Source organism: Melanostigma gelatinosum (assembly GCF_949748355.1).
Source record: "Melanostigma gelatinosum genome assembly, chromosome: 18".
NCBI lineage: Eukaryota > Metazoa > Chordata > Actinopteri > Perciformes > Zoarcidae > Melanostigma > Melanostigma gelatinosum.
Window position 1 is genome coordinate 9,557,806 of NC_136651.1, and position 23,931 is coordinate 9,581,736.

General features: G+C 42.2%; 1 protein-coding gene across 1 annotated transcript; it reads right to left on the bottom strand.

Annotated features, from left to right (window-relative positions):
• Positions 1-569: 569 nt before the first annotated feature.
• LOC306792509 (potassium channel subfamily T member 1-like) lies at positions 570-21,308 on the bottom strand (the record flags this gene model as incomplete). The annotated part of the gene is made up of 30 exons (XM_079289690.1): positions 21,196-21,308; positions 15,711-15,790; positions 15,254-15,383; positions 14,905-14,952; positions 14,629-14,677; positions 14,368-14,427; positions 14,013-14,087; positions 13,171-13,254; positions 12,695-12,789; positions 11,849-12,029; positions 11,602-11,766; positions 11,347-11,483; positions 9,820-9,883; positions 9,543-9,651; positions 9,268-9,376; positions 7,930-8,079; positions 7,147-7,376; positions 6,814-7,030; positions 6,018-6,123; positions 5,710-5,882; positions 4,434-4,505; positions 4,100-4,234; positions 3,807-3,918; positions 3,494-3,595; positions 3,172-3,255; positions 2,951-3,079; positions 2,170-2,464; positions 1,997-2,059; positions 1,824-1,908; positions 570-687 (listed from the first exon to the last, which is right to left on the bottom strand). Exons 1-30 carry the CDS (start codon positions 21,291-21,293, stop codon positions 570-572), a joined length of 3,555 nt encoding a protein of 1,184 aa, XP_079145816.1. The 5' UTR covers positions 21,294-21,308.
• Positions 21,309-23,931: the final 2,623 nt, after the last annotated feature.

The window sequence follows — 23,931 nt, forward strand, 5'->3', positions numbered from 1 at the left end:
TTTATGGCCCAGGGACATTTACAAATATGTGCATCTGATTTCCGTTAATCTCAAACAAGTCAAGAAAAGATGGATAGATCCCGGGCCGCCAGCGCCTGCATCCCAAAATGTCTAATCTTGATGTTCAACTTGTGCTTTTCCTGAGAGAGCCACGGCCAAACAGAGCAGACACAAAATCTACCGTCACTGTGATCCTGTTGTTTGTGTGAATCTCTCTAACTCGCTGTAATCAAGGCCAACGCTGCAGGTGTGATGGACCCGATTCAAATCCCTTCAGTCAACTGAATCTGTTTATAAACAAGCTTGTCCCCGACTGCTCATCTGAGAGAGCTTTCACAGCGAAGAATACACTTTTCTTACAAACAACATCTGTGGCAGGAGGACGAAAATCAAATGTCACCTGCCAGACAGTAGGCACTCATATAATACAGTTGCACACTGCAGTGCAGGAACATTGGAGCACAAATTGTCCTTTTTCAGGCTCTGGACCTGCGTGGACCCAACAAGACCCCCATGAAAGCTGAAGGGGGTGATGTTGAAGGCGTGTACCAGTGAAGGTCAGCATGCTATCAGAGCTGTGTGTCTTCTCTGGCGTCTGTGCTGGACTCGCGTCTCTCTTTTAGGCTGCTTCTGTGGACGGGAGGCTCTTCTGGGACGTGAGCCAGAGGGTCTGAACGAATCAGGTACCTGAGAGAGAGAGAGAGAGAGAGAGAGAGAGAGAGAGAGAGAGAGAGAGAGAGAGAGAGAGAGAGCAGATCGAAATAGGAGATACGCGTGTGCATCAATTGTAAAGAGTTGCCACATGGGAGCTCAGCGTTCAGGAGCTTTCCCAAACCTATTTACACATCCAGTAGACACAGAGCAACATCACTATCAATTTGGAGTCGTGTTTTTGGTCATCCGACACAAATACGGCCAACATTCACTCTCCTTTGAGCTTTGTTTCGGTCTCCAGTGACTCCTGGGGGAAATATCTGGCTCTTTAGTGCTAAATGTTCATTAGCTAGTCATTGACTTTGTCTGCCGGCTGTTGTGGCTGTGAGTGTTTCTAAAGCTTTATTTTGCCTGCTGGTTAATGAGTAAACAAAAACAGCAGCAAAAACTACGAGTTAAAACATGTTAACTGCAGACTCGGGTGACAATTTTTTTTTCCTACAAGCGATTCTATTTACACTACTTATGGTCATTTCATCGATCAACAATGTAAAAATATTGATTAGTGGAGCTTTGAAAGAATCAGTGTGTATCTAATGGCGACTAGCGGTTATGTTGCAGAGTGCAACCGACTGAATACCCCTCTGCCCACCCCTCCCATCTATTGCTCGTGTTTGGTTTGTCCGTTCTGGGCTACTGTAGAAACATGCAACATGGCGGACTCCTTGAATAGAACCAGCTCCCTATGTAGATATGAAGGTCTCATTCTAAACTAACGAAAACACAACGATTCTTCGTTTCAGGTGATTATGCACTACAGAAAACGTAGTTATGAATATTGTTTTCCCATTTCTGCTAATTAATCCACCTAAATCCTACGCACTAGTCCTTCAAGTGAATTGTGAATAAATTACAATGAGTAAAAGGAAATTGTAGTGACAAAGCGATGCTTGTTGTTTACCTATCCTTATTCACGATTCATTTCTATTTCAATGAACTGCGACGCTTCCTGATGAAATGTGCAAAGCATTACACACGCAACAACTCCCACAAATAAGACAGCTTTGACAAAGCTGAGGAATAAACAGTGGCAGTGGTGACTCAAATTTCACAAGATTACCATTTGCGCGAAACAGCACACAAACCCACACGCACGGCACAAAGCTTACACAACGTCATTGAGCTCCAGCCTGGTGTTAGGAGAAGGGTTGATCAGGACGTAGGACAGGGTGTTCTGCTGATCGTTCTGCTCGTCTGAAACAGAAACACCATCCCAATCAGCAAACTGGAATAGTCACATCTGGATTCGTCTAATCTCAATAGGATCCTAATTCATCATTACCTTGTAGGTATCCCAGATTTACTCTGTTCATGATGTCGCTGGCTGTCAGATTAGTTCGGTCTTCTACACACAACAGTTAAATAATACAAAACAGACCAACTTTTAAGCAGAAGAAGACATGAACGTTTGTGAAAAGGAAAGCACAGAGCAGTTTAAGATGTGTCCATCCTCACCATATCCGGAGGTGGGGAGGCCCAGGTGCCTCATGCGGTTGCGGACCAGCTCAGACAGCTCCTCCCTCTCAGAGCGTCGGTAGAGGTTGAGGCGCTGCTGAGCGATGCGCTGGGCGTGGTCCTTGCTCGAGTCCCGGCTCACTCCCTGCCACCTTGCGCTCTTCTTACTCAGACGTCGTGCCCACTGCATGCTCTTCTTCCTCAGCAGGGGGTGATCCGATTGGTCGTTGCTGCGAGACTCATCGCCCTTGTCCTTGGTGTCCTCGCAGTCGTCAACACTGACTGACACCTGTGACTGGGGCGGGGGTACAGGAAGTTACCTTTACGGCCAGGATGTTCTCAACTATTGGATAGATTGAAGGGGAATTTAGCACACACATGTAGGCCCCCAGAGGCTAAAGCCTACTGACTTTGGTCATCCCCTGCTGGTTTTCTCAAGAGCCACCAGCAGGTCAACGTTTTCACCTATTCTGTGAATTATTTGAACAGCCTCTAAATGGACACTTTTTTTTTTACAGACATTCATGGTTCCCAGAGGATTCATCTTAATTACTTTGGTGATATCTTACCTCCCCCCCCCCTTGTGCCACAACAAGGTTGACATTTGTAGTTTTGAGTTAAGTGTCTTGGATCAATTGCCATTCAATTTGGTTCAGACATTCATGTTCCCTACAGGATTCAACATAAGCTTACAAGCTTTTTTTTTGCGATAAACACATTCTTGCGTTCAAGCTGGATATTTAGTTTGATACAATGTTCAGCATCATCTCAGAGGTCTCACCTCAGAAGTCGGGAAAACGTGGGATTCTGTCCGATAGATCCCGATAGGAATTTCGGCACTAGAGGAGCAGAGTTTCTGGAACAGTCTGCCATAAGTACGAATCCACAGATCTTCCTCTGTTACTTTCATCTGGAACACGAAATAAACCAGTATACTATTAGTAAGATAAACCTGAACATGGTACTGTATCAGATCGTTTCTTTTTTTTCGATCTAACTCACAGCACAGAGGAATCCTGATCCTGGAGTGGTGTCCAGCCCCAGCAGCAGCCTTGCAATAAGGATCATGTAGTCCTTCACAAAAGACTGACATGGAATCACAAAAAAAAGCACGTTTTTAACTTTACAACCAAAAAAAACCAGTAGATATTAAGAAACTTGGGTCATTTTTCTATCAAAGACTGAACACAAGAGGGCACTTTTGGTTTGTGCTGGTACTGCTGGCTCCGTTTCTTCAGGTGACACTCTGCTGCTGTAAGACACATTCATTTCTTGTTTTGAAAAGAGTTATTTGAGGTGCATAGCTGTAGGTGTGTGTACAAACCTGATACAGCAGGGTGTCCAACATGCTGATACTGAACACTCTCCCTGCAGCGAAGGGTAGGCGAAACATGAAGGCCAAGTTGGAACCTTTATCACGCTCTTTCTGTGGGGGAGAGCCACGACACACACAAAACACACAACTCAGTCACTTTCCTGACTGTAGAAAGTCAGAAGGAACTGTCAAACATAATAAGAGCAAGAAGACTGGCTACAGAGACAAAACAAAAACCACCATCTTCTACATTTTCTCTTCACAATTCACGATTATAATTCATACTATGCAATTGACTGCAAGCCCTCTTGTCGTGTCTAACCTTCTCCAGCTTGGAGAGGGCCAGTGAATAGCAGTCCTTTGCTCTAAACTGCATGAATCTCATGTTGGATGGATGAGTAAGCTCTGTGATAATGCTGAGGCTGGGAAACAACCTGGAACGACAGAGGTGTGTGACATTAAAAGAAAGAGTCAGAGGATGAGACTGAGCGTCACGATCATTTTAGCAATCTGCTTTCCAAATGCAGGCTCAGACGCACACAATGATGTTATAAAAATAAAGACCACGTCATGATTAATGTGTGATAAACATCACGAAACAATCTGATGAATTACCTGAACATCGTTTGCACATTGACAATAGTTTTGGCATCAGCCATGTAGTCCTCCTCAGCACTCATTGTACTCTCTTTATCCACAACAACCAAATTATCAGCGTAGATAATGCCACACTGCAGGAGGCTGTCCAGACTGAAACACACACACACACACACACACACACACACACACACACACACACACACACACACACTCAAAACAATGAGCATTACAACAGCAGACACCAATTTGCCTACATGCTGCAAAGAAGTACAAATTCCTCTTGAATATATTTGAATGAAAGGATAACTGTAATATATACTAATATACAATTATTATAGGACAGTCTTACTTGTCTATGGTCCCAGCCATGTAGTAGACCATAGGAAAACAGCAGATGGCCTCAAGAAAGTGATTATCTGGCCTACAGGAAACATGATGTATGATAGAGGAATTGAGTTCCCTTTTACTCCAAAGCAGGCGACACATTTAAAAGATTAGTTTTGACATGAAATTACACAAGAAACATTACACTTTGCCACTTACTTGGAGGAAGTCTTGAAGATGGGTAAAACCACACGTAACAATAAATGTTAATATGATGTAATGGTTTCTGTTTTGTGTTTGTGTCATATGAAGATGTTGTTCCCGGCAAGCTTTTATTATTTCTAATTGTTTTCAATCACCTCAAGGTAAACAGCTTTGCAGCACCTAGTGTTACTCTTTGGTGCGAAACAAAGTGCACAGCGTCACCTGACCTCGCTTCTCAGACATCTCACAGTGAAGGCAGGTGTGCTGGACTAAGTGCACCGTGGATACTGACATCAACTGCCGCACGTGAGTAACTAATCAAAGGACAACGCGTTCGTTATGTTAACGAATTTCGACTTAGTGAACATCAAACACACTGAAAAAGTCTGCTTTGGGAACGTAAGTGTTCAGCATGTGATGATGTGCAGTAACAGTAAGTACCGGGTCCTCAGGAGCCTCTGTGGACTTTCAACTCCCTACTTGGTCTTTATGCTGACGGGTGAGTCCGTCATTTGTTGCTTCATTACTGCCTGTCCAACACCACCGCCACCAACATTACTTTATGCACCTGCCCGGTGCTGCTGAAAAGAGACCCAAGGCTGTGGTAATGCGAGAGAGAGAGAGAGAGAGAGAGAGAGCTGCATGGGGGGGGGGGGAAGAAAGTTTATTGTTATGTTTCTATGAGAGTCCAGAGAGGTCACATGTGGGGGCTGACAAGGGACTCATCAGGGCTGTCGATGAAAGCCTGCTTGGTGTTCTCCAAAGAAATCATTTCCATCCTTTTCTCCCTCTGTGGCAAGATAATATCATTCAGGTTCAAGGGAAAGCAAGTTGCTATGGTTACTGTCTGGAGCTACAGAGTGCAGCGTTTTTTCTTCTTTTTCTTTTGTCGCCTAAAACACACCGTCACTGTGAGCGGCAGCAGTGACCTAACATCAGGACGGACAATAGAGTTCCACCTCCACAGCCTTGTCTTGAAGTGATCGGCTGACGTGAGCTCTTTGCATGCATTATGTTCCCCAGCGTGAAATGTTCAACGAGTGAGGGTTGAAAGAACGAAACGATGCGTGTGTGTGTGTGCGTGAATGTGAACTCACGGGTTATCCAGCAGCAAGACAATGGGGTTGAGTTCTTTCCTGGGTCTGTAATAAGCTCTGAGAGGCACTATGAAGTTATAAAGGCCGTTCCCTGCGGTCTCAGCAGACACAATGATGAGCTTGTTTTTAAAACCGTAAGCCTTAGCGTCCACAAAGCTGTTGTGCCTGCAACCCTGGATAAGGAACACAAAGACAGGTATTTTAGGTTTGCTGTGATGTGACGGACAAAGAGAGGCGGGAAGGGATGGAAGTAATGACGGAGGCAGTGTAAGAAATTGAGTGACTAAGTTGGAACGGCGACTGCCCACCTGGTCCAGACGTAGGCAGCAAAACTGGGCTTTTTCAGCCAACAGATGGCACAAGGTGGGCGAGCTCCCAATGTACGGCGAGTTAGGGGGATAACCTTTCACGTACCTGCAAACAAATCCCAAAAAAAAGCATGAATGACACATTTCATGGAAACCAACTGTGTGTTTTCTTCTTGTCATTTCTTGTAATAACAACAACAAAAAATGGCTGATGCGTGTTTCCTAGACTTCTCTAATTCATTCATGTTAATTAGCGGTGCACTCAGGTTCAACTGCATGCTGGGTAAAGTATTCACAGAATGATGACAGACAAGAAAATGTGTCTGTTTGGGTCGAATATTCTGGGAGGTTGCGTAATGGTAAAGAAACTAGCCTCAATTGGATGATGCATGATTGTTGGCTTAATTAGCATTTTGCAGGTTTAGCATTGTATTCAATTATTTGAGCCTAATTATTTTAGGCTCAACCAGAAATGCAACAGCATCAATGAATTGAACTGACTGTCTGTGAAACTAACAGCCAGTTAAGACAAAACATTACAATAAAAAAACGTCTCCAGGTGTAGAAAATATGATTATATGCTCAAATAATAATTGATAAGTAGTATTTTAGTTACTATTGCAGTTTCTTGAGATGAAGCAAATTGTAATCATTTTACAGTTTAAATAATCCATATTAATATATTATATAAATTAATATAAGTATATATAATTAGTTACTTACAAATGTAGTTTTCAGCACAACAACTCTAACTTCTATGAGCATTGATGTACAAACAGAGACACAGAAACCTTACTCAGTAGATGAGTGGCCTTTCTCATCTATGAAGACGGAGTCATCTTCTGATTGGTCACTGAGGAGGTCACACGGCAGAATTGAGGCGGAGTCGGCGATCTCCTGAACCGGAGCGATGCTCGGCCGGCGGCCCCCTGTTCCATTCACTATCGGCGGGACCAGTTTGTCACCTGAGACGTCAGGTGGACTCGTATTCTGAAGATCCATGGCAACAGTACCTGTGAATTACAGTCGCAAGAGCGTTAAATCGCACATAAGGAGCCATCACATCAAAGTCATCGATACCGTCCAGAACTCTGCCATCAACAAGAGCAGCTAATCACTACTCTCTCACCCATGCTCGCTATGATGCTGTGCACAGGAAGCTGCGAGGGTCCGTCAAAGAGGCCCCCGGTAGTGCGGCCCTTCCTCTCCTCCTGGTTGAAGATGAAGGCGGAGTTCTCCTCCTTGGTGATGTTGATGTAGTAGCAGGTGTCCGTGGCAGCCATGATGTGTCGCGGGCCGGGGTTCAGCAGGATGCTCTTGTTCTCTTCCGTCTTTATACCGATCAGACACACGCCGTACCTGCCCGTCACAGCATACACTTAAGAATATCTGACAACACATTCAATGGCCAAGGATTGGCCATTAATCAAACAAGATTGTTAATTATCTAGCTTTTGAGGTGATGCAAGCTGAGTTTTGCTGTCTTTCTGGCTAAAATAAGCCATGCAAAGCTAACCAGCTGTTGGTTGTAGCAAACTGTAGCATACACACATCCCAGACTCATGGCAAGAAAGCCAATACATAACAAACATAAAATGTCAAACTATTTCTTTCAACAACACCATGTCTGGACATGCAAAACTTATATACACATTTTGCTGCAGTGAGCTGAAAAAAGGTCTTTGGAATGTGCATCATATTTGACATCATTTTTTAGCTGCACATAAACAGCTGTAGTATCATCAAAAAGTTAGATGTTGTTCATTTTGCATTTATTTATCTGCATAAATAAAGAACAGTTGTGCACTGCTGCTGCACTTGATTATACAAGATGATACCGCTGTAAATGCCTCGCTATACTTTCAACTTGTCAGCATCTGAAGAAGATGCTTCAGCTTACATGTCAACTCACTTCTTGTGAGCATGAAAGGAGGCGTACGTAAAGCTTTTGCCGTTATACTCTCCAAAGAACTTGCTGTCACACACTTGGATGTGGTAGACCTCGTTGCCAGAGCAACATCCGTACATCCTCTGCCACTGCTCCGGAGACTGTTGTCCTTCTCTGCATTCATTCATTCAGGGGGAAAAAAAAAACAATCAACCAAACCACGGATCAGTGAACCTGGTCAGGAAATTGCCTCGTGTGCTAATCTTGAACATCTATTCCGGATCCATCACTATTGCACAACTCTCTCGCCGCATCCCTCCAGAGCTCTCGGGGTCTCGTGCCCTTAAGTGCTATGGGATCTCTGATGAAAGCAGACATCTTGATCCGTGTGTCAGTCACTTGCATTGTCTCTAATAGGCCCATTGTAATTACCCCTGATAATTACTGTTTTTGCTCAAGCGCTTTACAGTGAAGTTATTTAACCAATTTCATCAAAGTAATACTTTGGTGTCTGCTATAAGCTGTTCCATACATTATGGTGGAGTTGATGTCTTTGATGGAGTTTTTAATGGTATATGCTTAGAACAACCCCGAGGTAGTGGTTTATATACTTGCTTCTTAGTACTTATTAACATTTACACAAGATGACTCATAAATATTTCACACTCCAAGGCTTCCATACTGTAACTCAATATATAAGACCAAGCGTAATGCTCATTATTACCAATATCGCTCGGCCCCTTTTAAACCTATTTCCCACTCAACCTCCCCGATGAACTGCATGCCTCTAAATTCATCTTGTGCACTAAAGGACGCCCACACATGCAACGCAAACATAAACATACTCCCTCATACACAGTCGGGCAACTACACAATACATATTCATGTACAGCTTTTGTATTAATGTGTGCAATCTAAAAGCCTGTTCGATTTCTCGAACACAGATACACAAAAGCTTCGCTTTCTAAAGAGCTTTCAGGTACCCAGTCGGAGCTATCACCCTCTTATTCCTCATCATTGTGGTTTCCCTCAGCCAGCGACATCAGCTTTTAAAATTGATCCATTTGCATGCTGTGAAAACTCATTTTCTACCAGAGAGTTTTTCACACTGTTTTCCAAAGAGCAGTGAAAGGCCATTTAGTGTGGGGTGCTGCCTGGTGTCTTTTTTACTTTTAATACACTTTCTTTACCTCTTGCTGTTTTTCCATAATGAACTAGTTGTTGAACTTTTGTCTTGTCTTGTGCTCGGACCTATTCACCCCTCTGTGCCAGTTCAATGGACACATCCATATGCATCAGCAGACATGAACAATGTGAAGAATTTTGGACTTTCTGACTGAAAATGCATGCAAGATTACTGACCGTCCGCGGGAGGTGTGCACAAGGAGCGTGACCAAGGTGGAGGTGGCAGGACACACACAGTTGAGAGCCAACATGGCGTACTTGAATTCCTCCTCACACACAACATGATCTGAAAAAGGATCCAAGTAGTCGAGAACATTTTATCATGTGTTACACAGGAATGCTTTATATGTGAGAAACAAATCTTACAGCAATAGTTCAACATTTTGGAAAATATGTGCTAACTTGGCCAGAGAGCAAATAAGCATTTCACTTAAAAGTTTAGAAACTCCCACCTGCAAATTTGACATGGAACTTATTTTCAGGTTTGAGTATCTGGACATAAAGGGGGCAATTTGGAGCAAAGTCCTTCACCGCCCAGGCTCTCAGGATGGTCTGATGGTCCTGTGGGAAAAGATTATGTCATTTCACTTTTTCAATGTGATCCCCTTTAATTAATTGGTAATTGTCTCCATGACTGACAGCATTAATGACGTGAGTAAACAAGTGAATGACAACTCATAATTGGTAAAGAGTTACGGCACAGAGTTCATTAATTGTTGCTCTTCTTACCGCAGCCATGCGATCCACCTCGTTGCGACTGCTTAGAATGAAACAAGCCTCTGCGTCATCCATTCTGCCACAGCGGGAAAAGTTGACAAATAATAGAACAGGTCAGAATGCATGAAAAACAAAGGCAAACTATTTAAACACAAAACAGCTGGAAGGAATCATAAACCTCCAGTCCGCCAGTTATCTTTGACCAGTCAGAAGAGACAACAGCAATCATTCATTTAAAGTTGCCTGCATAGAGACAAACACACAACGAGCAACCTGAAATGCTCTGCACTGTATGTGTGCTGTAAACGTGGAGCTGTTTCTGCATATGATTAACACAGACGGGAGGGTGCAGAATGCAAAACAAGTGTGGGAGGATTTGAAACAGTGCCAGACGCACGACACACACCCAGTCCTCGAGATTTAATTGCTCGATCCCAACCCTTTGCAAATGTTTACAGTGAAGCTATATAACCGATTTCATCAAGGTAATACTTTGGTGTCTGCTATAAACTGTTCCATACATTATGGTACAACTGTTGCACAGGACTGTTATGTGTTTTTGTTTTTGTTTGAATTGCACTTTTATTAAACTGGGGAACTCATACGAGAAAAGACGAAGATATCCTGAGGTTTAGTTCCTGTTATATTTAATGAAAATAAATGAATTAATAATACTTTAAAATGTACGACAAATAAGATATTAACTGTAACATACAATAACGAGTAAACTGACCCTTTTGTGTAATATCAGTTGGATGCATGTCTGAATCTTTGAGGCCTTTATGTGATTAAGGCTACGGAAATAAAGCTGACGATGCACAGGTTGACAGGTCGACATGTGCGTTAACATTTTCCCGTTCATGACTCAAACTGATTAGAAGAATGTGAGGTGAATCATGTTTGCTTTTGTCGGAGAAAGAGTTCCATTTAAAAGCTGAGTCTTGAAAATAATGAATCACAGCTTGAATGAATAATTACCGTGTTGTCTCAGTATGAGGCAACACGATTGCTCTGACAAGCCTATTCCCTCAGACAGGAAAGAGAGAATATTTGGGCGACATTAAGGAATGGAAGGACAATAGAGATGTATGTCCTGCTGATGGTTCTGCACTCATAAACATCTCCCATCCGATCCTCCTCCCCGTAAATGATGCAGAATGTTCAGTTTAATCACTACGATCTGTCATCCATCTGGTAGGCCTTTTGGTAGCAGAGATATTAAAAATAAGATGATTTGTTTCACCTTTTATTATAGCAATCAGTGTAATTGCAAGCACATCAGCAACAAGACTAGTACACTGGGTGCACTGTCCAAAATCTTGCCTAAAATATGTTCAGAGGTTGACCCCACATGAAGCCAATGTCACCAGGGCCTAGCTGACCTTTACTGGACTGGACCTGAACTCTATGTTTGCAAATGTATGTGTATAGGTATGCATTAGTACCGGTATTTATTTAGTTGGGTATCATATCAATTTTACTTTAATCTGGACCACAGCGATGGACCGACCGACAGTCAGAAGTTTAAGTGTCACTTACTTGGCTCTTAGCAGGTCCTGGTCTTTGAGAACGGATCCTTGCAGATAGATGACCCTTTGAGACCACAGAGGGATCTGCAACACTCTCCGCACCTGGAGGTCCATTTCACTTGGGCACAGGATCACCACATAGTAATCCTTTGAGATGACACAAGAGCTACTTTAGTGTCCACTGTGGAATGCACGGATATACCAATTCACATCCTATATATGTACTATACGGTATAAAAATGCATTATTTTGGATTGTTTTGTACCTGCAGTCTGGGATGGGCATAGAATTCATTGAGAAAATCCATGAGCAGGTCTATCTTTAGTGCACTGACACACAGCACTACATGTTTCTCTGTCTGCGCTCTGTGGCGGCTGTAGTTCCCTCCAGACTTCTGTCTCTCCATCCACAAGTACATCAGCTCCTCAAACTGACACACAGCAAAGTAAACTGAGTAAAAGTCACGAAGAAGCATTCAGACGGTACCAAGGAATATTTCAGCATCTTCCTACCTGCAGAGGCAGCACCACCAGAGCTACACAAATCATGATGACCACCAGCAGCTGGGAGGGCCATATGCGGGGGGTGACGTCTCCAAAGCCAACGGTGGAGAAGGTGACGATGCAGAAGTAGAAGGAGTTGAAGAGGGAGAGGTTTTTGCCTGCTCGCTCCAGGTGCTGGATTCCACACGTGCTGCAGAACAGGTCAGATAAGCCACGTGTACAAACAAACACGATGCCAGCATTTATGAGGCCCATGTACTATTCACATAAAGAAGTAATAGGCTATTTAATTGGTCGAAAAGTCAAATAGAATGTATCTGTATGTAATACAGTTGTTAAATTAATTTCTGATCAATTTTTGGTAATATAAAGGGAGTTCCTAAAGAGCCCTTCCTTTTTTAAACCCAAATAAAAATGGTTTTATTGTTAATTTAAGTCTGTTTTCCTGTCGAAAAGAATCCCATTTTTTCATGTCCAACACACCTCCAGTGAACTACACTCACGCTTACGCTAGCTCCGCATTTGAAATGAATTGGAAGTGTAACACAGATACACAATTCTTTCTTTCAAGGAAACTTCCAAGGAAATTATTAGTAATTTATGGACCTAAAATGTAAGTGTCACAAACATTTCCTGTCACCACGCTTACCAATTTTCGTTATTGCTTTTATAATGCTGAGATTGGATAGCCGCTACCGGATGCTAAGCTACACACTATATGTACACCATCATATATATTTATACGGTGTTGATGCAGATTAAACATTACAACTTCCACAGAGAGGTTTAGTTCATAAAGAATGACAGAAAAGACTTGACAAACAGTTAAAGAAAAACTTTAAGAAGCAGCCTCACCCAGTGAAGACCAGGCAGAGCAGGGTGCAGATGAGAATGAGGACCTGGTTGAACATCGCTGAGTTGGTCCTCTGAATTGCTCTGTGGACATCATTCTACCCGATAACAACAGCATACTTTAACATATGAACTGCACTCATAGAAGAGAAGGACATAAAGTTGCATCTATGAGATGACATTATGCTCCTGGATGCTTCCTGTTGCAGCAATACAGCTGAGCAGCATGAAACACAGAACAGCGGGATAACATGCAGAGAGGCTTGCAGACAATCCCCCCCCCCCCCCCCCCCCAGTGGGAAACCTCCAGGGTGCTCACGATCAGAGCAGAACCAAAGCAGGGGACTGATGCGTTGTTGTCAACACCAGCAGCAATACGACTGTGAGCATGAAGTGCCTTGCCTCAACAAAGTCATTAAAATGTTGATCGAAAAACAAGTCATGAACAGAAACAATTGAAGTTAATGCTTTTCACTCACGATCATGTTCTCCAAAGCACACTTAGCTAGCCAGCAGTTGAGAAACACGGGAATGAAGATGTTTCTTATTGAGGGCCAGAAGATCTGAGGAGAAAGTGAGACATTTCTCTGCATATGAATATGTCTTGTTTCGTAGGTCAACCTGCAATTTGTATACTTAACACCAGTGGTGGAATGTAACTAAGTACATTTACTCAAGTACAGTGCTTAACTAGGCTACAATCCTGAAGTATTCTGCACTTGAGTATTTAATTATATGCTACGTCTACTTTACTACATCTCAGAGGAAATGTAAGTCATTTTCACTCAAGTACATTAATAACTGTTACTTTACAAATCTGGATGATTAATCAAAACTATAAATCAACGAATAAACGATGATTTATTATTATCGGTCAAGTTACCCAGCAGTATATTTCGTAGCTCCACTTTTACCAGCTGCAACGTTGGTGATATACACATCAATGCATCAATAATTATCATCCATTGATACAATATGTTCGAGCTACTTTAAGTAGCATATCTTTTGATGCTAATACTTTTGTGCCTTTACTGAAGAAAAGGTTTGAATGCAGGACTTTTACTTAACTAAAAAATCAGATTACTCATTCCACCACAGCGTAACACACAGTCGTTATTTCTATCTATCTAAATGCTTATTACTCACTTTCTGTATTCAATAAGCTGAGTCTGACTCGACAGATCTTATGTCTTATATTCTTGAAGTCTAATATTGTAAAAAAAAAAAAAAATATTGAAAATACAAAACTGAGTGTTGGCGTTGCTATGTGGTTAACTAGTGGGAGATGAAGAGAGTATTTCACTCATGGTAAAAGTTTTACCGTAATGATGAAGGGAACTGTGTTGATCATCTCCAGAAGAAAGGACACCTGGAATATCTGCTCCCAAATGTTCCCCTTAAATCAAAAAAGATGCAGAGACTTTCTAACAGTTTTACCTGTGAGCACACAATAGACAGTGAGTCAGAGATGCAGCTCTTAATTGTAGTCTGTCACTTCCCATGACCACTTAATCCTTCACCTCAACCAGATCCTGTAATTATCATCTAATGGAGTGATAAATGGCTTTGTCTAATTATACCACTTATGGATTGTCAATCTCACAGACTGTAAGGGACTGATGCGCAGACTGTATTGCTGACATGCTTAACATGCGTGTATTTGTTTATTGTCTTACCTTGTAGCTCAGATACATCAGCAGCATAGTCTCCAGGAAGCTAATGATGGCTACAATCACCTGCGCAAACCGAAACAGGGAATAATGAACACAAGCCCATGAATTAATAACACCAGAGATAATCCTCTGACAATTAAATCCGCGGTGTTTTCACCGTGTTGTCAAGCGCCTGTGCTCACATATTTAATCACCTCGGTTCATATACTTCAGTTTATAAAAGTTTTCCTTGTTTAAATACATTTTTACTCTGTTGTGACTCACTTGAATGGCCCAGACAGGAACTTTTCTGTCCACCCAGAAGATCAACTCCCTGTAAGGCAGAGCGCACAACAGCAACACCAACCATAAAGATCCTCTCCATCAGTCAAGAATTGCATTATTATCTGTTTTTGTACCGTCAGCGAGAGATCGAGAGATAGATACGTCACAAAAAGATGACCAAGTTGTCAGCTGTTGTAGCTGAATGTCGCTCTCACCAAAGGATCATTTTCTACTAACGGGGGCCTATTGACATAAATCACACCTTCTGCTGCTTACCAGTTAATTTCTCTGTCCTGCACTGATCCGTTCCACTGGCAGTCAACACTGCAGAATAGTGAGGAACAAAAAAAACAACCAAGTTATTCGATTCGATTTTACATCCATCATGTTAAATCTTCTCCTCGCGACTGTCTGATACCTAAAACTGAATGTTTTCTAACCTTTATTATGCTTACCGTTGGACCAAAAATGAAAATTCATTCATTTAAAGATGTCGATTGATGGTTGTGTAATTTCCAAGAGCACTTAAAACAGCTGCATTTGTTTAATCTCTTTGCACTTTGTGGGCATTGTATTGCCATTGCTACATTTGTACCGGAAGTGATTCCGTTGACAACAGACAAACCATTTGATGTTGCCACTGGAAGCGCTTTGCTGTCCCGCGCTGTGACCGGGGTGATCTGTAACCACTCGGATGATGTACAGCAGACAGGTGAGCAGCTTCAGGGAGAAGTTGAACACACGAATCCGAAGGCCTACAGGCAAAAGAGGGACCCATCTTCCACACAAATACTCACTACAAACAACACTACAGCACCAAATGGGATTAATCGTTACTGATAAGCAACATCGGTGTGTTTAAGTATACATTTGATGATTTACAGTAAGTGCGCCACAGTGGTAATTACCATTAAATCTGTGGTTGTTAAGCAAGACACATGTTCCTCGATATGCATCTGGTTCTCATTAGGCACGACATTTGTCGGTATTGATTTTATTTAGTTGACTTTTATTGGAGCCTTTCAATTAAGCAACAGCCAATTCAGGTGAGTGAGAAGATGACCTGCACCGCACCCACTTACTTGATCTTTGGTTTTTGATGAAGAAGAGCTTCAGACGCTCCTTGAAGGTGTTTTCGTTCACATAGAACTCCACCTGCACCCTAACAGGGAAGACAAGGAGAGGAACCGTCACACAAGAATCAGCAGCACAAACAGAAAGAGCCACGCAAGAGTTTTCCAGAGCAGTTTTGAATGTTCCCATGTTTCACACAGCATGAATATTCATTATAATAATCATCTGCCCGAGGAGAGTTTGGTAATTATCCGGCTCTGATTTTATTTCCCACTTGAAAAGACAGGGTTGAACCGTGCAGAACTTTTCTGCATTTCAAGCGCTCCTTGAGCACACAGTCATAACTGTAAATAAAATATATTAGGCTGACGGGATGCCAGATTAGCTGTGGACAGACACACGCACACACACACAAACACACACACACACACATGGCCGAACGCATAATCTCTAATAAAAATCATATTAAAAATTACAATCCTATTTAGACATTTTGCTGTCATGCAATTTCAGAATAAACTGTGAAACAAGTGACAACAAACTTTATTGTTGAAATAAAGTAAAATAAGGTTTCCAATCATGTTATTCTTCAGGCTATGATGCACATGAATTAGGTTTTTACGTGAGCCATCAGGAGTAACTTTCTTGTGGGTAAAGAAATACTTCCTCTGATTTGAAAAACCAATAGTAGGCTACATGTTGGATGTTGATTTGTAAAACAGATCGAAGCCCAGAGTCAGTCAGAGAGAATGAGCACAACTCATACGGTAGCTTGGCAACACACCGAAAATCTTTACAAAGCCTGTTATAGTCTTCACTGAATGCAGAAGAGAGTGCAGAGACGTACAAATTAATAGACAGAGTGCAAGCATGAGGGAGAATAGAAGAATTTGAGGACGGTTTGAAAGCCCGTGAGGCTGTGACCCTGCTGCTGCACTAATCCCAAGTTTCAGCATGTGGTTGAAAGGTTCAGTGAGAAGGAAAATGCAGTGTGGGTTGTCGGATGCGCGGAGATCCTTCGGAGTGCACCGCTGCAGCTATTTCAAGTCTGCACGATGATAAAGCGGCACCAGAGAGACGAAACAGAGGAACACTAATGATGAAATCTGAAAACAGCTGTCACATCTGGCCAGCAGCAGGGCAGAGATGGGCTCTGGAGGTGAAGGCACTTCAACTGAGGGTTGGCTGTAACACAGAAGGGTCCTACAGATTGCTCTCTGTCTCATCCCTCCACCCACCCACACAAACACACACACACACAAGTAATGACCCTTAATCAGCTCCTGTTGAGCACACAATTAAAAGGAAAGGAGGTCTGACATTAGTCATACTGCGCGTCACATCGACGTTTCAGGCAATAAGGCGCTCTGGGAGTAATTAGATCTGGATTAGAAAATATCTGCAAGTGCAATCATCTTGCAGCTCTGGAACAGGCCTGCTTGTATCAAATCAACTCACCACGAGGTGTTAATCACCACCAGAGAACGACCTGTTGCTCTCAATGCAAATAGGGCAAAAATAAAAGCATTTGTCTGATCATGAAAGCATTTTTTGTTGATAGAGCTTAAACAATTCGGTCAATCAATTAGCAGATCAACATGAACTTGATTAGATGGATTCGTCAGTTGGCAGAAAAGTACTTTTTTAGCAACTATTCACTATTTACTAAACTGAATATCTTTTTGGTTTTGGACTGTAGGCTGGACAAAATAAGCAATAGAAAGCAATACAAATTGTGATCAACATTTTATAAAGCAAACTATTAATTGAGAAAAAAACTGATTAATTTATCGTGGAAGTTGTTATCAAATTATTTCTATTAGAGCTGAAACTATTAATCAAAGGCTATAAAAGTTACCACAGTATGAAATATGGACTTATTTGTCCTTCAATTTTTTGTTTTTACAAAAGTCAGTGGTTGTGGCTTTTCAAGTAGATAGATCGTTTTGAAATGTTGGTCGCTAAAAAACAAGGCATTCCAATAAGTCTTCGAAATCCCTTTTCCCTCTTTTCTGACACTTAAAGAACCAAAGGATCAGATGATGAACCGATCATCACAATCGTTACTTTCTACCGCAGCAGTTATGTTAATTAATAAAATAAAGAACGGAGTTTCAGGTCACTCTAAAATGAATAAACACGCAGGCATTTCTGTGCGTCTCAGCAGTTTTTGGGCGCGCTCATATTGGTCAGAGCGAGCGCTTCCCTCATCGTCTCTCTGGAAATGTCTTGCATAATTGCAATTGCACAATTTGTCTCCGTTGAAAAGTTAAAAAAAAAATACCAGCGATAAAAACGTCTCAAAGTGCAGTAGCCTACCCTCGCTTCCCACTCAGAGCGTCCAGCGCCACTCCACTGACATTACGAGGCTCCGTGTGGCCCTACCTCTGCCCGGCATCAGCCCCAAACGGGTGCGACCTCCACGTCCCCACGGTCGGATTGCCCCAGGTTGGGATGATAATTCTCGGATCCATTGCGCTGGAAGACACCTGTGGCTGCGTCGTGCAGTCAGATTATAAAGCTTCTTGACCAACGCGTCTTCCTGCAGCTCTAAAACAACACGGCGCTAAACTGTGTTTGTCGATGAATTAATTTTGGAGGGAAAACAATCCAAACGAGCAACGTAAAAAAAAAAACGAATTCAATGACAAATCTGAGTTTGATTAATCATTTATTGTGATGACTGAAGTGCTTATTGGAATATTTTTAGAAATGTATATAATCTCTCTCTCTCTCTCGTCCTCTCTCGTGCGCGGGCCTGTTGCCACAGCAACGTTGCTATGACAGGAATAACCCTAAATGATGCTGTTGCAGCGTGGTCCTCTCCAGCAGCTCCTGACGAAACTGCAAACATTCACTGTGGCATTATACCAGAGGAATGTTCCGATGGATCCGCCGCAGAGAAACCCTGATTTGTCTTCATTTATGTGTCATCTAAAGCCTTCTGGTGTCACAGCAACAAAGCCCGCGTTTGTCAGTGCCCTGTCTGTCTTTCTGCTCGTCTGTCAAGAGAAAGCTCTGCTGGTGTGGAGATGTCACCGTCACAACTGACAGACGACTGCAACAGAAAGATGCTTTCTTTTTGGATTTGAGAAAAGGCACAAAAAGAACATAGAACAATGCTCTCTCTCTCTCGCGCTCTCTCTCGCTCTCTCTCTCTCTCTCTCGCGCGCTCTCTCTCTCTCTCTCTCTCTCTCTCTCTCTCTCTCTCTCTCTCTCTCTCTCTCTCTCTCTCTCTCTCTCGCTCTCTCTTCTGTAACCCTCCCACCTATTTGTCTTCTATTAATTTGAAGAGTCTGAAGTAGTCATTTATAGATGACTTCCATGAGTCAGTGCTTTTTGAAAATACCGGAAAAGGCCACTCTTCAACCCCTTTTCGCCCACGCTGGTGGAGCCACTCAACGCGGCTTTCCGAGTTATATGAGAAGACCCCCAACGCCATAACTCCTGTCTGTAAAATACGTGACATTTTCACTTATGCACTCCGCCGATAATCCGTCACCTCTAAAAACTTTATCTGTACCGGGGACAGAGGACAGCTTGATTTGCAGCAAAAGAGCAGAAAAGTGATAACAACCATCTAAATAGGAGCTGAAGATGTAGACAGCTTTATGGAGGAGAGGAAACAGTGGTTGTTGCAAGGACAGCTGGGGAAAGGTCACATCTGACTGAAAGCATTGGCAGAGCTTGTTGTTTTTCCTCGTCGTGCTGCTGTAATCACATCTAAAATTACATTTGATCATCAATCTCCTGAGGTCCATCTGGCAGAACCCAAGCTTATATGCTGAATAACTAGGTAAGGCAAATATGAGCATATAACTAACTGCTTTGGATTGTTTAAAATGCAGCCCTCTTCCACACTGCAAATCAGAAAAAAGGGACACACGTGTTTTTCGAAAACAAATGAGGCAGATATCAGAAAAAAAGAGGACTGTTACTGATCTTGTCTATTGAGCTCGGATGCTGCAGTCGAACTGAAGGTAGAAGAGGAGACAGTGAAGGATGAGGAAAGGTAGATAACAGAGGGACTGATCTCATTTCAAATTCTTACTGTAAAATAGGTCAGAGTATTGTTACTGAACAATGTGTTTCAAGTCAGACTTTTTAAAGTATTTCAATACATTGTTGTGGGAATGTATCAAACATACGCACACAAACACACACACACACACACACATACACACACACACACACACACACACACACACACACACACACACACACACACACACACACACACGTAGCCTACTTCACAAAAAACATAGTGCTTCAGAAATGTCTTCTTTTTCAGCACCATGGACAGCACCCTCAACTCTGCCACGCTTCATTACCTCTTTCCAGGCTGAAGATCTCCAAAGCAAACACCTCTGACGCCATATAACCGGCTTAGGAAGCACTTCAAACTGTGCTTTTGTATGTTCTTGTATATTTTAAGACGACCAGAAGTAGACGAGGTAAACACTCCATGCACAGTGACGTGCCAAAAACGTGGGATTGAATGCTAATTGGGGTATTTGTCAGCTGTAAAAAAGAAAGAAAAGAAAAGGCAATCTGGCAATCAGCATTTATAGGTGAGAGCAGCAGGAGATGAGCAAGAGAGCTGAACTGACGTCCACTGGTCAAAATAAAAGGGTTTTTGAAAGAATGCAAAGAAAACACACAGCCAAGTGTTCCTTCTTTGTCGCAGTATTTGCAATTTAGTAATTTTGAGGTTACAAATCCTTCATAGAGTGTTAGCACTGCAACCAATTTTGTATCAATGATTAATTTTTACCTCTATTAAACGTTTGGTTTTTATAGCTTGGCGAAAAAATGTCAATCACAATTTTTCGAGATCCTGAGATAACATCTTTAAATGTCTCGTTTTGTCCAACCAACAGTCCAAAACCCCAAATTATCTAATTTACTATCACTATCTAATGAGGTAAAGAGGTGAAGGAGGATGTTTTGTTCTTGAAATTAGACTTCTTAAAAAATGAATCGATCACTAAAGTAGTTGCCTTTTCATTTTCTGTCGATGGAGGTACATGCAAAGATTGTGAGAAGCTGAGCTGTTTAAAAAATAGAAATTATAATTTGAACCCAAAACAAATTTACAAATCCACTAATTGCGTCAGCTTCAACAGCTGAACACTACACGTTGAGAAGTGCATAAAAACTAGTCAGCAAGTGAGCAGAGACGTTAGCCATCAGTTAGCTAAAGTCAATGGATCAACGGTCAAAACAGCTAAACGTTTTGGATGAACAGGTGAAACAGTTACTGAATAAATGGTTGAAAGGGTGCTTGAGTTATATCTGATGGGACTGTGGTGATACATCTGAAAAAAGGTCACTGGTCTGTTAACAGTATTGTTCACAGTATAGTTAAACTCTAGCATGTCTCTCACAACTTTCCCCTTTGGACCGTCAAAAAACTGGATGTGATGTTTCTGTCTCTGATCAACATTCCTGCTGCGGGTGACCATTCCTCCCCACGTCCTCACTGCTGCCTACCTGTCATCGTTCTGGAAGCTCTGGTCCCCGAGCAGCAGGTCTCTGAAGCGCAAGCGGAGCGGCAGCGGAGGCACCTCCTCACTCTCCTGCTGCTCCATCTTAAGAGTGGAGATGTCTAAGATAACCCCGCTGCTGTTGGTGTTGGCCTGGAGTGGTGCTGGAGAGGAGCTGGAGGACGGAGAGGAGAGGAGAGAAGTAAAGAAGCAGAAGGGGAAATGAAGGGAGAAAAGGAGGCAAAGTGCAAAAGTGAAGGGAGGTGGCAGGGCAAGAAATGTGGAAAAGGAACATGGAGCACAGGGGAGAAGGAGAGGATGCAAGGAAAGGAAACATGGGATTGAAACGTGCAGGTGGCGGACTGATACAGAAGTGCAGAAGAGTATGCGTTGGAGAAAATAGGACAGAAAAAGTATTTCACTTTCCGCAGTGAGCTTTGATGACTAATTAGTCATTCAGGCTTCAGCTGTCTGTTGGCAGCTTGTTCTGTAATATGAGCTGCTCAAACATGTTGAAGTCAGACAGACAATAAAAAACCAGCCAACATATGTTCATCTAAAACACTAAACATATCAATTACTACAATGCAGATGCATTTAAAGTGTGTTTACCTTTCTGTTTAAGTTACGTAGGATTCCAGACACAGATTCATCTTAATATCAAATCATAAAACGTGTTTGCATATTATCTCTGTGGTTACTCATCACAGGGAGGTGTAACAGCTGTATTTTATTATTCAAATTAAGTGTGAGTGCATGGTGTGCCATTTTCTTGGTTGAAGACAGGTGCTTTTTTACAGTCTCTTCCACTGAGGAAGAAGAAGAAGAAGAAGAAGCTAAACACATAATACAATCCATAGCGAGAGTGTAAAGCCCTAAACCTCTCTTTCCTTCATTGCTCTGCTCTCCTCTCACTGTCTGCCTGTTTGCTCTAGCCCTCCATTAAGCCTGGCAAACGTATTGCATAAAAGATGATGGCTTTATTTCCCATGTGGTTTGGTGGAACCCATCCATCTAACTAAACCAAACACAAGCCAACAGCAAAGAGCACCAGTCTCATAAAACGCAGTTGAGCTCACGCGTCATTAAAGACATCTGAGTGAACAGAACGGAGAACGAAACATGCTGAGTGAGAGCTTTTATGGTTTGACCTGGTATGCAATTTAACAACACATCTGTTCGTCTTCTGATGGACTTTCAATGTAGAATTTTTAACACAATATGTTTGTTTTTTTAATTGAAAAGTAACAAATGTTCCATTAAAGAAACACAGATGCAGAGTTCAACACATTACAGCATTATTTAAAGTATTATTTATAGTAATGCAGCTATGTCTGTAGATAATATACTGAAAGCTGAGACAATGAACAGCTGAACGGGGATGACAGGAGGACACTTTAGGGATGGAGCACTGGAAAAAAAACACTGATACAAACTAAAGATCAACACGTTTACACCAAAACTAACTGAATAAAACAAATATTCAAATGTCATCACACATAAAGATATTAAGCACTTTTCATTGTTTTTTAATTGTATTATTAGAAATCAAAAGCACTAAAAGTAAGTTATTTGTCACGATAATCTGATAGAAGTTTGCCTCCTTGTTCTGGTCGGTTGCTGCTCGTCTCTCTTACCGTGGCTGTTGGTCGTTCACGGTCCCGTCATCGTGCACAAATGTCTGATTCACGTAACATTCACTGCACATTTTGGCCGGAGATCCGGCGCTGCCGTCGGACTGGAGAGCTGCGGTGGTCGGCGTCGAGTCCCCCTTGACAAAGACGTCTTCCTGGGTTAATTGCATCGGAGGGTGATCTGCCAAAAAATGGGAGTGCACACCCGGAGAGAAGGACGCGCTCCTCTAAAAGCACGGCTGATGTCTCCCTGTGTGTTGGATGGATGCACCCCCCCCCCCCCCCTCACCTATTCAGGTGCACCTGACGTGATGTTGAATATTCACCTCACTCTTGATGTGGAGAGAGATACATTAGCACCATCTGTTGGAGGCTCCGGGTCCCTGCGGCTCTGTGGAAGGGAAATCTGAAGTTTAAATGAAAACGGTGACATTTTGAGAAAGACTCTTTTCAGCCTAATGTTATTTTTTAGCCTTTATTTAGCCTTTATTTAATTAATGAACAAATACAAGAATGTAAAAAAATACTGCATTTTCATCATCTTTAGTTCAATTATTTTCCTATGAAATGTAACCAAGACAAAAATACTAAAGTGTGATTAATTCTCAAAGGCTTGGGAGGATCAAAAAGCTCTGTGAGAATACTCACAGAGCTCATTATCAGTCAGTGGGATAAGTCTGGGAACAGGAGGAGTGTGAGAGTCTTCCTCTCGCTTCTTGTTACCGTCATACATCTGTGTGTGATCATAACAATCCAAATGAGCGCTGGACTGAGATTTCTATCCAGTAGATAGCATGCAAATTGAACTATTATGAGTTATGGAAATACTATGAGGTCACTAACGACTGTTGCTAATTGCCAGCTTAGTACCACAGTCACATTTATATCACAATGATGCGATCAGTGAGCGCTGAGTAGTTGAAAGGCTACAGATAAAGTGAGCCGATATGTGATAATAGTAAATGTGAACATATCTATTTAAAGGTTGCATTTAATAAACATTCGCTGCCATAAACTACTGGCCACCAGACCAAGTAAGCCTGTTGCAGAAAACAACTGAATGTATTGAACTAATGTCTTTTATTACTAAATAATTGAACTCACACGTC